This window comes from Natator depressus, chromosome 1, assembly GCF_965152275.1.
Source record: "Natator depressus isolate rNatDep1 chromosome 1, rNatDep2.hap1, whole genome shotgun sequence".
In the NCBI taxonomy this organism is placed as follows: Eukaryota; Metazoa; Chordata; order Testudines; family Cheloniidae; genus Natator; species Natator depressus.
In genome coordinates this window covers 146,950,592-146,963,295 of record NC_134234.1, presented here as the reverse complement: position 1 = coordinate 146,963,295, position 12,704 = coordinate 146,950,592, and the positions used below count along the sequence as shown (strand labels likewise).

At 40.0% G+C, this 12,704-nt stretch overlaps 1 protein-coding gene across 6 annotated transcripts in view; it reads left to right on the top strand.

Annotated features, from left to right (window-relative positions):
* Window positions 1–12,704, top strand: part of DMD (dystrophin) — a 1,886,383-nt gene that overhangs the window by 528,708 nt on the left and 1,344,971 nt on the right. For 5 of the 6 annotated variants that reach the window (XM_074968560.1, XM_074968534.1, XM_074968525.1 and 2 more), the window contains exons 8-9: window positions 3,041–3,222; window positions 5,497–5,628. In XM_074968560.1, coding sequence (XP_074824661.1) covers window positions 3,041–3,222; window positions 5,497–5,628 — 314 coding nt within the window. The remainder of the gene's footprint in view (window positions 1–3,040; window positions 3,223–5,496; window positions 5,629–12,704) is intronic. The other variant, XM_074968569.1, reaches the window with a different exon arrangement.

The window sequence follows — 12,704 nt, the reverse complement described above, 5'->3', positions numbered from 1 at the left end:
GACCACGAGATGGTCGAGTTCAGGATCCTGACACAAGGAAGAAAGGAAAGCAGCAGAATACAGACCCTGGACTTCAGAAAAGCAGACTTTGACTCCCTCAGGGAACTGATGGGCAAGATCCCCTGGGAGAATAACATGAGGGGGAAAGGAGTCCAGGAGAGCTGGCTGTATTTTAAAGAATCCTTTTTGAGGTTACAGGGACAAACCATCCCGATGTGTTTCAGAGTAACAGCCGTGTTAGTCTGTATTCGCAAAAAGAAAAGGAGGACTTGTGGCACCTTAGAGACTAATCAATTTATTTGAGCATGAGCTTTCGTGAGCTACAGCTCACTTCATCGGATGCATACTGTGGAAACTGCAGAAGACATTATATACACAGAGACCATGAAACAATACCTCCTCCCCTTCAGGTGATTCCGCAGTTTCTTTGAGAGAGTGTGGCACAAGCTGTCAGCATAGTCTGTGTGGTATGTAGATTGTAATGGATTTTTTACCTTCAGTCCTTTTGGTACGATGTCCATCTGTTTGCATTTGGAAAGGAAGATGATGTCTGTCTGTATCTGTACAAGTTTTTTCATGCAGTAATATGGCAGGCAACCAGCTTGGCTTAACAGTGAAATCCTTGCTGCTCTTAAATACAAAAAAGAAGCTTACAAGAAGTGGAAGATTGGACAAATGACCAGGGATGAGTATAAAAATATTGCTCGGGCATGTAGGAGTGAAATCAGGAAGGCCAAATCACACCTGGAGTTGCAGCTAGCAAGAGATGTTAAGAGTAACAAGAAGGGTTTCTTCAGGTATGTTAGCAACCAGAAGAAAGTGTGGGCCCCTTACTGAATGAGGGAGGCAACCTAGTGACAGAGTATGTGGAAAAAGCTAATGTACTCAATGCTTTCTTTGCCTCTGTCTTCACGAACAAGGTCAGCTCCCGGACTGCTGCACTGGGCAGCACAGCATGGGGAGGAGGTGACCAGCCCTCTGTGGAGAAAGAAGTGGTTCAGGACTATTTAGAAAAGCTGGACGTTCACAAGTCCATGGGGCCGGATGCATTGCATCTGAGAGTGCTAAAGGAGTTGGTGGATGTGATTGCAGAGCCATTGACCATTATCTTTGAAAACTCATGGCAATCGTGGGAAGTACCAGACCAATTCTGAAGCACTTAGAGGAGAGGAAAGTGCTCAGGAACAGTCAGCATGGATTCACCAAGGGCAAGTCATGCCTGACTAATCGAATTGCCTTCTATGACGAGATAACTGGCTCTGTGGATGAGGGGAAAGCGGTGGACGTGTTGTTCCTTGACTTTAGCAAAGCTTTTGACACGGTCTCCCACAGTATTCTTGCCAGCAAGTTAAAGAAGTATAGGCTGGACGAATGCACTATAAGGTGGGTAGAAAGTTGGCTAGATTGTCGGGCTCAACGGGTAGTGATCAATGGCTCCATGTCTAGTTGGCAGCCGGTATCAAGTGGAGTGCCCCAAGGGTTGGTCCTTGGGCCGGTTTTGTTCAATATCTTCAAAAATTATCTGGAGGATGGCGTGGATTGCACCCTCAGCAAGTTTGCAGATGACACTAAACTGGGAGGAGAGGTAGATACGCTGGAGGGTAGGGATAGGATACAGAGGGACCTAGACAAATTGGAGGATTGGGCCAAAAGAAATCTAATGAGGTTGAACAAGGACAAGTGCAGAGTCCTGCACTTAGGACGGAAGAATCCCATGCACCGCTACAGACCGAATGGCTCGGCAGCAGTTCTGCAGAAAAGGACCTAGGGGTTACAGTGGATGAGAAGCTGGATATGAGTCAACAGTGTGCCCTTGTTGCCAAGAAGGCCAATGGCATTTTGGGACGTATAAGTAGGGGCATTGCCAGCAGATCGAGGGATGTGATCGTTCCCCTCTATTCGACACTGGTGAGGCCTCATCTGGAGTACTGTGTCCAGTTTTGGGCCCCACACTACAAGAAGGATGTGGAGAAATTGGAAGGAGTCCAGCGGAGGGCAACAAAAATGATTAGGGGACTGGAACACATGAGTTATGAGGAGAGGCTGAGGGAACTGGGGATGTTTAGTCTACGGAAGAGAAGAATCGGGGGGGGGGATTTGATAGCTGCTTTCAGCTACCTAAAAGGGTGTTCCAAAGAGGATGGCTCTAGACAGTTCTCAGTGGTAGCAGATGACAGAACAAGGAGTAATGGTCTCAAGTTGCAGTGGGGGAGATTTAGTTTGGATATTAGGAAAAACTTTTTCACTAGGAGGGTGGTGAAACACTGGAATGCGTTACCTAGGGAGGTGGTGGAATCTCCTTCCTTAGACGTTTTTAAGGTCAGGCTTAACAAAGCCATGGCTGGGATGATTTAATTGGGGATCGGTCCTCCTTTGAGCAGGGGGTTGGAGTAGATGACCTCCTGAGGTCCCTTCCAGCCCTGATATTCTATGATTCTATCACATCTAACATCCATAAACTTTGTTTTCATGAGATATCTTTCTTGGACATCAAAAAGCTTGGGCTATCCAGAACAGTATTTCTGAGGAGTCAGGGAATTCAGACATTGTGCATTCACCTTTTGCATTTACCTAATCAGCAGAAAAACCTGTGATTTTTTCCCACAGAACTAAAGAGCATTAAAATGTTGTATGTTCTATAACTATTAAACTACTAAGATTGCCCATGTTCACTGCAACATTAACATGTTCCAAAAGAAAATGTAGCTTACTTGATTTTCTGTTCCTTGTCCTACTTAATGAAGGTCACTCAGTTAGACTGTACAGTACTTGCAGTTACACTGAAGAAGAATTACCGAAGAGAATTTTGTGTGAATGAAAAAACAATTACCATTTGAAACCTTGTCTCTTTCTCATTGGTATGCAAGTTTGATAGAAAAGTTTGGAGCTGAATATAATGCTCTAATTAGTCTCTAGAGGACTCACATGAACAATCGACTGCTCATTAGTCTGTCAACTTCCTTTGAAATTGATTGTTTTTTTTTAATTGCAAGCTAACTAGTATGGAAACAGAAATTATCTATGTTAATATATTTTCCAGATATTGCAACTGCCTATCCAGATAAGAAGTCAATCTTAATGTATGTGACATCACTTTTCCAAGTTCTACCCCAGCAAGTCACCATTGAAGCCATCCAGGAAGTGGAAACATTGCCACGGCAATCAAAAATCACAAGAGAAGAACACCTACAATTACGTCATCAACAACGCTTCTCTGAACAGGTGAGTGTCACACTTCAGGGCAACTGCACTTGTTTTTCCAGTTGGTGGTCCACCTAGGCACCCATGCTCAGGCACCCAGCTGTTGCTTCTCTTAGGTGAAGACCTACATTTCTCTCCCTTCTGACCGCAGTATTTCCAGGCTGTACTGTTTGTGCCTTCAGTGTATGTTTCCCAGCAAAGACAGTCTGACTAAACACACCTGCTTGCTTTCTATTCAGAGACTGATAACAGCATGATTGCTACAGATATAAGTTACTACACAGTTTTCTAAGCAAGTCCTCTTTATTTTTAAGGTAAAAAACATTACAGAGAAAATTATATTAAAAACAGTAAAAGAACCTATAGACATGCTAATAGAGCTTACCAGAGATCACCCCAACTCTAACATGAGATCTGGCAGTATAAGTCCTTCAACTCCTCACCACAGGAGAGTTCTTGTGAACTTAGAAGTTCATCACAGCTTTAGCTCAGAACAAGCACCCCCATGACAAGTTTAGTCTACCCTTTCATCTGGAGTTTCCAGAAGCAATTTGTTAATGTCCAAACAGTCTCTCTCTCCAGGATGTATTTTCAAAAGGCTGAGTTTGGAGGGGAAGAATTTGAATTCGAATTCCCTTCACCTCAAAGTATTTCCTGAGGAAATACATTTGACTCACATTGTTCCAAAAAGGCCTTTGTATTTCCTTGTATCTTCCAGAGATTGCATTTATCTTGTCTTCCTGCTAAAGAAGTTCCATACAATCTCACGATAGTGCACACACATTTCAGTTTGTGATACCAGAACTGCAAAAATGCTACCCTTAATTCAGTAAGGTTTGTCCAGGATCTTACAGGATATTGTCTGTCACAGTGAGTTCTTTCACGTTTCTGCTCACATCATGACAGTTTTAAGAAACCTGACGCTTTCAAGAGGGCCAAAGAGAGAAAGGAAAAAAATCTGCAGGCATATCTGTAACTACAGCGAACAAATTTATCAAATATAAATGTCTGCATAGACTTTATTTTGTATTGCTTTGCATGCAGTATTGGGCTGTTTTAAAGTAAAAATTCAGTGGATTTTTGCTTTGTATTTCTACTTTATAACATCAGATATATTCTCTTCAAAAGCATGTCATTAATCGGGGATCGGCAACCTTTGGCACGCAGCCTGTTAGGGAAATCTGCTGGCGGGCCGGGACGGTTTGTTTACTGCAGCGTCCGCAGGTTCGGCCAATTGCAGCTCCCACTGGCCGCGGTTCACCATTCCAGGCCAATGGGGGCTGTGGGAAGCAGCGCGGGCTGAGGCATGTGCTGGCTGCCACTTCCTGAAGCCCCCATTGGCCTAGAATGGTGAATTGCAGCCAGTGGCAGCTGCGATCAGCCGAATCTGCGGATGCTGCAGGTAAACAAACCATCCTGGCCTGCCAGTGGCTTTCCCTGACGGGCCGCGTGCCAAAGGTTGCCTAGCCCTTCCATAAATATTTTGGTTTTTGAGAAGGAACAGAATAAAAGGTAAGGGTGTTGCAAATGTTATTAAATAACAAGTATGGTTGCTTCTCTTTTTTTAAAAAAGTGCTGTGCCATTCTAACGCATCAATAATCTAGACAATGGTCCGTTGAAATAAAAATGCTGTTTATATGAAGTAACATAGACATAAGACATGGAATAACTGTTGTCTATTCTGTTTATTAAATGTGTTTTTATTGGTTGATGTTTAATTTAAACTCACTAGTATTTGAGCTCATCTGTGCTCATCCACAGTTTGCCATTTTAGATCACAAAAGTCACACAGGCACTTTCTCTTGTGCTTGCTACCTCAGTTATGCTTTTGAGTCTGCCTTCAGCCAATCTCTGCTGAAGTGGTTGGAGAATCTTAGACCTAATTTACTCACTCTATTGAGTTAATTCTGTGTCTTGCTTTTGGGAGACTCAGTCCCGTTCATGGTTGTTGACCTGATGGATGCTGGCTTCATTTATTCAAGACTTACTACTAGGTTACTTGTTTTCAGCTTTAGCTGGATTATCTTTCACTTAGTACTGGCATTATGTCTGGCGGCTCAAGCACGAGTCTTTCTGCCTTTCGTGATGGGATGTCAGACTAAATGAAAACACCTCCCTACTTTCAGCCTAATTTTGACTGCTGCATGCTAGCGCTATCTCTAAGATTAAATTCAACTGCTGGTGCCCTCTCTGTTGTTTCCCTTCTTTTGTTCTTGAAAACAATACTTTACTTCTGTACTCTAGATGTTTATCAATGTATGTCTGCTTTTTTCCCCTTAATTTCTTCTTCTTAGATCACAGTCAGTGTAGCACAGGGTCACGTGCACACCCCTTCACCACCTAAACCTCGCTTCAAAAGCTATGCGTACACACAAGCTGCTTATGTCATGTCCCCTGACCAAAAAGGGAGGCAGTTCCCTCCACAGGTCTGTCAACATTACTGTTTGTTCTGAAATTTATTCTAATATGCCTGTGCTTGCTGTGAAATTGTGTGTGTACTTTGCTTTTTCCTATCTCAGTGATCTACCTTTTTCAATTTTGGTAGGGTCTGTCAAGTGGTGCCTTTTTGCTGAACGCTTCAAGCTGGCTGGCAAAAATGTGGCATGCTATTTTTTAAATGTTAAGCAACATTCAAATACTGACATGCTGTTAGAAATTGTCTTCTTTTTTTTCCGTTGTACTTGGTTTTAGAAATGTTAAAAAGAATTGATTTAAAAAGCCAACTCCAATTTAAATGTAAGAGGTAATAGCCGCACTTGACAGTCAACGTTTTTTAAGTGGTTTGTTTATAGAAAAGCAGATATTACCAATTTTTTTTCTGTGTTGATTAAAGAAAATGTTGCATAATGATTTTCAATGAGCTCAGGTAGTTGCGGGGAGAGGGCAGGGAAAATATTCACTGTGAATGTTCTTTATATGACCTAATTTAACTTTGATAATAAAATACTATAGATATACCATAGTCTTAAATATCCCACAAACAGATTCCCTCCAAAGTCAAGATCAGAGTCTATGCACCTCATCGGATGCATTCAGTGCAACTCAGTGCAGTGAGAAAAAGAGGTTAGGAATCCTCTTACTAGGTATTTTCAGAATTCTCATTATTACATAGTTCAAAAAGTGTAAAAACTGTAGTGTCATGTAGGTTGTAATAAATTGTATAATGTGGTATGATTGCCTTTAATTTCTTTTGGAACAGAAAATTGCATCTATTTGGCCCAGCATAGCAATTTGAGTTCTGTAGTCGGGGAGCCATTTCTTCTGTCTAAATTGTAAAAATATATTTGAAAATAACATTTTTTTTATTCAACTCCATTTGAGTCTTCTGTTATGGTGTCAGATAATTTGCTGAACTATGACGTCATTTATGGAGCCCATGAAGAAAATCCTTTACAAATTTCCACACACCTTTGCTGAAGACGTAACATCAATCATGCTACTGTAATGATTAGTGCAACAGTTAGTGTTTAATATTGACACAGTTAATTTCTTCTACTGCAATATTAAACTAATACTATAGCAGGATAGAAACTGATAATTTAGCTTGACTTTTCATAATGATAGCCACCATGAGATATTTGTTAACTTTTAGAACAATACAATGGAAGTCTAATGTACACAAAGTAATTCAAAAAAGATATCTCACAGAGTAACAGAAGAACCTATTTTGCATCATTCAATCCTTGTTCCTATGTTCCAGTGCTCAGAAAAGACCAAAAGATGTAAATCTGGGATTTATATCTTCTGTGTGTTGAGCATGATGATAATTACTTTATTTCGATCCTATTGTGATAGTGACTGTACAGACATGTCTAATTGATTGTCCCTCTACCAAAGAGCTTACAGTCTAATAGTTAAGACATAACAGACGGATGAGACAAACAAGATGCACCCACCAGGCTGATCGGTACAATTCTTAGCCAGTCAGTAGTAATGATTACAACTTGCCACCTGTTTATTATTCGAGAACAACACTCCTTTGGCAGGTACTATTAGTGATAAAGAAAACAACCAAGTTTGCAGTTAGCTGTTAACCTCTCATCTTTGAATCAACTTGTCAAAGTTTAAGATGAAGAACTTTACTTTCCTAATTCAGGAAACATCCACAGTGATAATTGATGCTATATATGTATAACGGTGAGATACTTTCATAATCCCACCTGTCTAAGCCAGTTCAATTTTTTTCTTTCTTGTAAGCAATAAAGGTTACTTCTGGACTCTCACTGGCTCTCCAAGTCTTTTCCAAACTGATTGTGATCATGATTTTCAGAATGAAGAAGATAAAGTCTCTAGATTTATTGCTTCCATGATGAGCTTCTGATCAAAGCCAGTTCTGTTGAAAAGTCTGTGGTAGACACATCAATGCTAATCCAACTTCTCTTTTTCCATACTACTTTCTTAAATTCCCATCTGGTTAATTTCAGAATAAGATCTCTCACTTTGTAGTTTACCCCAAGGAAAACTCCAGAGTCTCTTTTGCTTGATCTAGCAATTTCAAAGACCTTCCCAGGTGACTGGCTGACAAGGTCTTCATCTCCTAGAGATGATGGTTTTCTGTGCAGATACGTAGGCAATCATTCCTCTCGGACTTCTGCAGTCTTTCATCTTTGTAGAACTATAATTACAAGCTCTTGGGTCTGTTTTTCACTAAGAGACTCAAAGAAGAAATATCTTTCATTAAGGTAATGACTATCCAAGAAGAATCTTCCACAGCACTCTGCTGAAACTGCATGTGATCTAAATTACCTCAGGTGCTCGTGTCTTCGTTTGTGGTGTTCGGTGGAGTTCTCATTTAAGGGAAATAAGGTCCAGTAAGATATCTAGTCTAAGTATGAATGTGAACTACTTGGAACTCAAAACAGCTGCAAATGCAATAAGAAGACTTTTTTCCCCAAATATTTTGAAACATCTTTCTCTAATTCTGTTGTAAAGCCGCTACAGGATGACTGTTGCTTATGTCAGCTGTCAAAGGGGGGAAAATATAATCGGAAATAATAAACTCCTGTATTGGCCAGAAAAAAGAACGTTTGCACCCAAAGCACTTTACCTCACAATATGGTATGTCACTCTCCTGCTTGATGAGCAGACTATGCAAGACCTGCACCCCATTCCCATTATCAATTACCTTCCTCAGAAGCCCCTCCACTCCACAAGCTACCATCACAGAAGTCAATCACTGGCAACAAACACTGGTGAGTGCAGAGTCTATCTGTCTTTCCCTTCAGCCCCAACAGACTGGACAACAGTCATTCTATGGCACCCAGCCTCAGTGGTTTTCCAACCTTCCTCTCCTCCAACCATGTGTTCCAGGAATAGCCAAGAAGTTTCTGTGACCATTGGTCTTTGGAAGCCCCTAGACTTGAGTGGCCCCTACCACAGCAGCAACCAGCCTTCTCATATTGGCCACAGACAGCAATACTGGACTTCCTGCTTTTTGGAGTCGTGCCCACTTCTGTCACTATGGCACTGTCCCTAGGTACCTTACCTCCCCTCCCATCATCTATCACAACTCTTCTCTTTGTGTCTTCCCTTTTGGCACTTTCCAACCTCTGTTCATTTTTACCAGTCCTTTTCACCCAACTGGCTTGGTCCTCTGACCATTTATCCTCCACAGTACTTCCCCTGTTAGCCCCACCCCATCCTCTTTAATGTCTTCATTCCTTTCTGACTTCTTGCTTGAGATGTCAAGAAGATGCACAATGGCTTGGCCAGTCAAACGTAATTGCCCTGATTATAATGCATCTGTCAGACACACACACACACACACACACACACACACACACACACACACACACACACACACACACACACACACACACACACACACACACACACTCATAATTTTCCTCACCCTATTTAAGCAGAACCCTCTTTTATATCTGTTCTTTAGTCTGGGCTGAACTGCATCCTGTTAGAAAATTCAGGCCTCTTAAAATGTTGTTACTCACATAAATGGTGGACGTTCTGTTGAAACCTAGGGGAAAAAAAGTCTCTCTCCCTTACCTACCAATGAATATGGAGAGCTTTTATAAACTGCTGCAAATCTCAGGGTATAAATTCACTATCCGCTTCCAAATCTTTTATCGTTGAATTCCTTATAGCAGGATTAAGAAAGGACTAAGTGCAAATTATTTATATATGCAAATTTTACATCTCTGTTACCTCTCAGACAGTACAGACTGCTCACCTGCCTGGCTCTGCAGTTGCACATTTTCTATTCCCCGAAGGCAGTCTCATTAGTGAACCTGTCTATGTGGTCCCTTAGAAAAAAGGGACCTTCAACCTAGTTCTCAGAGCTTTGTCAAAGATACTTTTTGATTCCCTCTCAAGTTTCTTTGTTTAATCCCTGTCAAAGTCTGCCTTCTTGTTGAATCACTTTAGCTCCTTGAATATCTGAACAAGGAGCATTTTCTATCATATAACTTCCCCTTCATTTTTTCCAAGCATACTTGTTCTCAGACCAATTCTAATTTTGTACACCGGCATAACTTTAATTTCTACCTGATTCAGAATAATACTGGCTTAATTTTGCCAAAAACATCCTATGTAAACCTGTAGGGCCTAAAGATATTGTCCCTACTGCACTGTAGAGAGATTTCAATTTTTAAAACTCAGAAGATCCTTCATGAGGGGCAATCATTTTTATTTGGAAAAGCTTCATTTAGGAAAAAAAAAACATGGCTTTGTATTTATTAAAAGATGATGTGGGAGCAAAATTTTCAAACATAACTTTAAATAGGATATTCAATATCTACATTTTGTTTTTAGATTAGTATTTGTATATATAAATATGCCTTTGGCAGTCTTATTTGAAAATAGATCTGCCAAAACTTTTGAATTTCTGTTTCATAGAAAATTTTAAAATTTTCTATGAACCAGAAACTCTGTAAAAACTTTTGTCTCGGGGAAACATTGACGCTTGGTCTTTCTGAAACAAAATATTTTCAGTAGGTTTGAATTAAAATAATTGGAGCTGTATAATTAAACAATAATAGCCAATGAGAAGGGCATTTCCTGGTATTTGATGACTTGCAAGGGGAATTGAGAACTGTAGCTTTACATCAGGCCTTCAACCTCACCATTCATTAACTGTCAGGAAATTTCTGACATTCAGGTCATTAGTGCTATTTTACAAATGAGATAAAATATTTCTTCTCAAGTTCTTTGTGCTCCCACTGATGTGAATTTTCTTGTATACAGTATTGGACTTTTCCTAGCAGGTAGTAAGTACAATAACTAGCTCAGAAAGCAAAACTTCATTTGGAATGTTATTCAAGATTTATAATACTTAAACTGAATTTACTTAGCTAAGACAGATTATTATTAAGAGAATGATGGCTAGAAGACCTCTAGTGTTTTGGAATCTTGTCGTAGCAGGAATTTCCACAGTACTTTACCCTCTGCCACCAAATTTATTCGATCTTACTTGCCAGAGATTGCTTCTCACAGACCTCCACTCCATTCCCCTTTAGCACTCACATACACAAGAGACACCAGGGTACCGAGCAGTAGTGCAAACTCACTGGCTTTTCAGTGAATTTAAAGAAGAGTTCTCCTTGCTTTGAGGCTATGATCCAAATACCCTTCTGTTTATTCTGTGGCAATGTATCCCTCAGAGATGCCCTCTTAAATTACAGTAAGGCAAGCAGAACTAGAATTATAACATTATTTTTTTATAATATTTCCAAGGCCAAGCATACAATAGACGAACCATGAAATAAAAGTGACTTATATGGAAAACTGCATAGCAAAAAGCTAACTAGAGTGTTTAGTTATTGATAGCCAAAAGCTTAGCTATGCAGGAAAAAGTAGAGAGATTCCTTAAAACAAGCTGTAATGGACCAGAATCTTTGGGATTTTACAAGAAATTGGATTAAACAAAACAATGTAGTTTAGCTTTCTCTTCAGGTGTGTATGTGTGTTTTAGTGACTAAGGCATTTCCAATGAACTTTAGTACCATTCCTGGATGCAGGAGTTTAATTCCATACACTAACCTCATACAGCTTTGCACTTGACCTTACTGAATTCTGAGATACAGTTGTGGCTTTTTTCAATTTAATCATATCCAGACTACCAGAACATCCAGTATGTAAAAATATAGAAATGAAATACAGCCAAGGAATATACAGTAAAGGCCTTGATCTTACAAATGGATCTTCATGGATGGGCATTTAACATCAATGAGGTTTCCTTTCTGGGACTGGGGCCTAAATCTGTAAAGCTTTGTGTCATTTCAAAGGCTTCCCCTCCCCTTTCCCCTTACAACCCTTCACATTGCACTCCTCAATTTCTCCTCTAATTTCTATCTCTCAGGGTTCCTTACTGCGTCCTTCCTCTTTATCTCCTCTAAGTTTTTGTATAGAATTGCCAGCAAACTAAAAAATCCATTATTCACCGAACTCAAATACAGTCACTCAGCATTAACTCAGCCACTCTGTCGGATCCACAATGGGATCAACAAACCCTCTAAATGTCTGCCTGACCATTCTAAATGAATGATAATGGACAACCTATCTTTGTCCATCACCAGGAGGAAATCCGCAACTGTCAAGATAAGGCATAAAGCCTAACTGCCAGGGATCAAATAAGAGAGACAAGGTGGGTGAGGTAATATCTTTTACTGGTCCAGTGAAAGATGTGACCTCCCCCACCTTGTCTTTCTAATATCTTGGGACCTGCATGGCTACAACAACTTTGCATAGAACAAGGGATCAAATAAATCAGATGAGACTAAGTGATGTTTAAACACCCCACTTGAGTGCAAATGGCCCACATGCTGAACTGTTCTTCTTTGAGACAGGTTTCAGAGTGGTAGCCGGGTTAGTCTGCATCAGCAAAAACAACGAGGGGTCCTTGTGGGACCTTAGAGACTAACTTGACTCCTCGTTGTTGTTCTCTGGGATATTTAAAGCTTGACAGTATTTCTCCTAGTGTCAAATGAAATGTCCATTCCCATAAGAAATACAATTATTTAAAAAAAATATATAAAAGTCATACCTTGTCACAGTGCTGTTCACATTTTCCCCTTGTTCTGCTTCTATGATTTTTTGTGTGAAAGAAACTAGATACTATTTATTTTTTGTTAGATTTGTTTTGCCAAATTGTAGGCAATTGTCAAACACTGTTGCAATGCAAAGCTTTAAAACAGAGGCATGGTTCTGGATGTTCTGTTTTGAGGATCAAATTCCTGCTGACATTGTTCAACTTTCTTATACGTCTTTGGCAATATTTTTGACGTTTTTTCTTGAGATTCTGGTAAAGTGCTATAGTGTACTCTGGTGCATCATATTAGAGTTGTCTGCATATAATTTATTATTTAAAATACAGCTGAAGATTTTCAAATCTTAGTTAAAAACGACTTAGTTAAAAACGATGCTGGAATGAGGAAAAAGGTATGGCTCTTGTCAAGGACCATACCAAATTATTATACTGGTTCATAATGAGAATAATACGTATCATTCATAAATTGTAGAAAAGCTCTGGATCAAATATTCTGTTTTC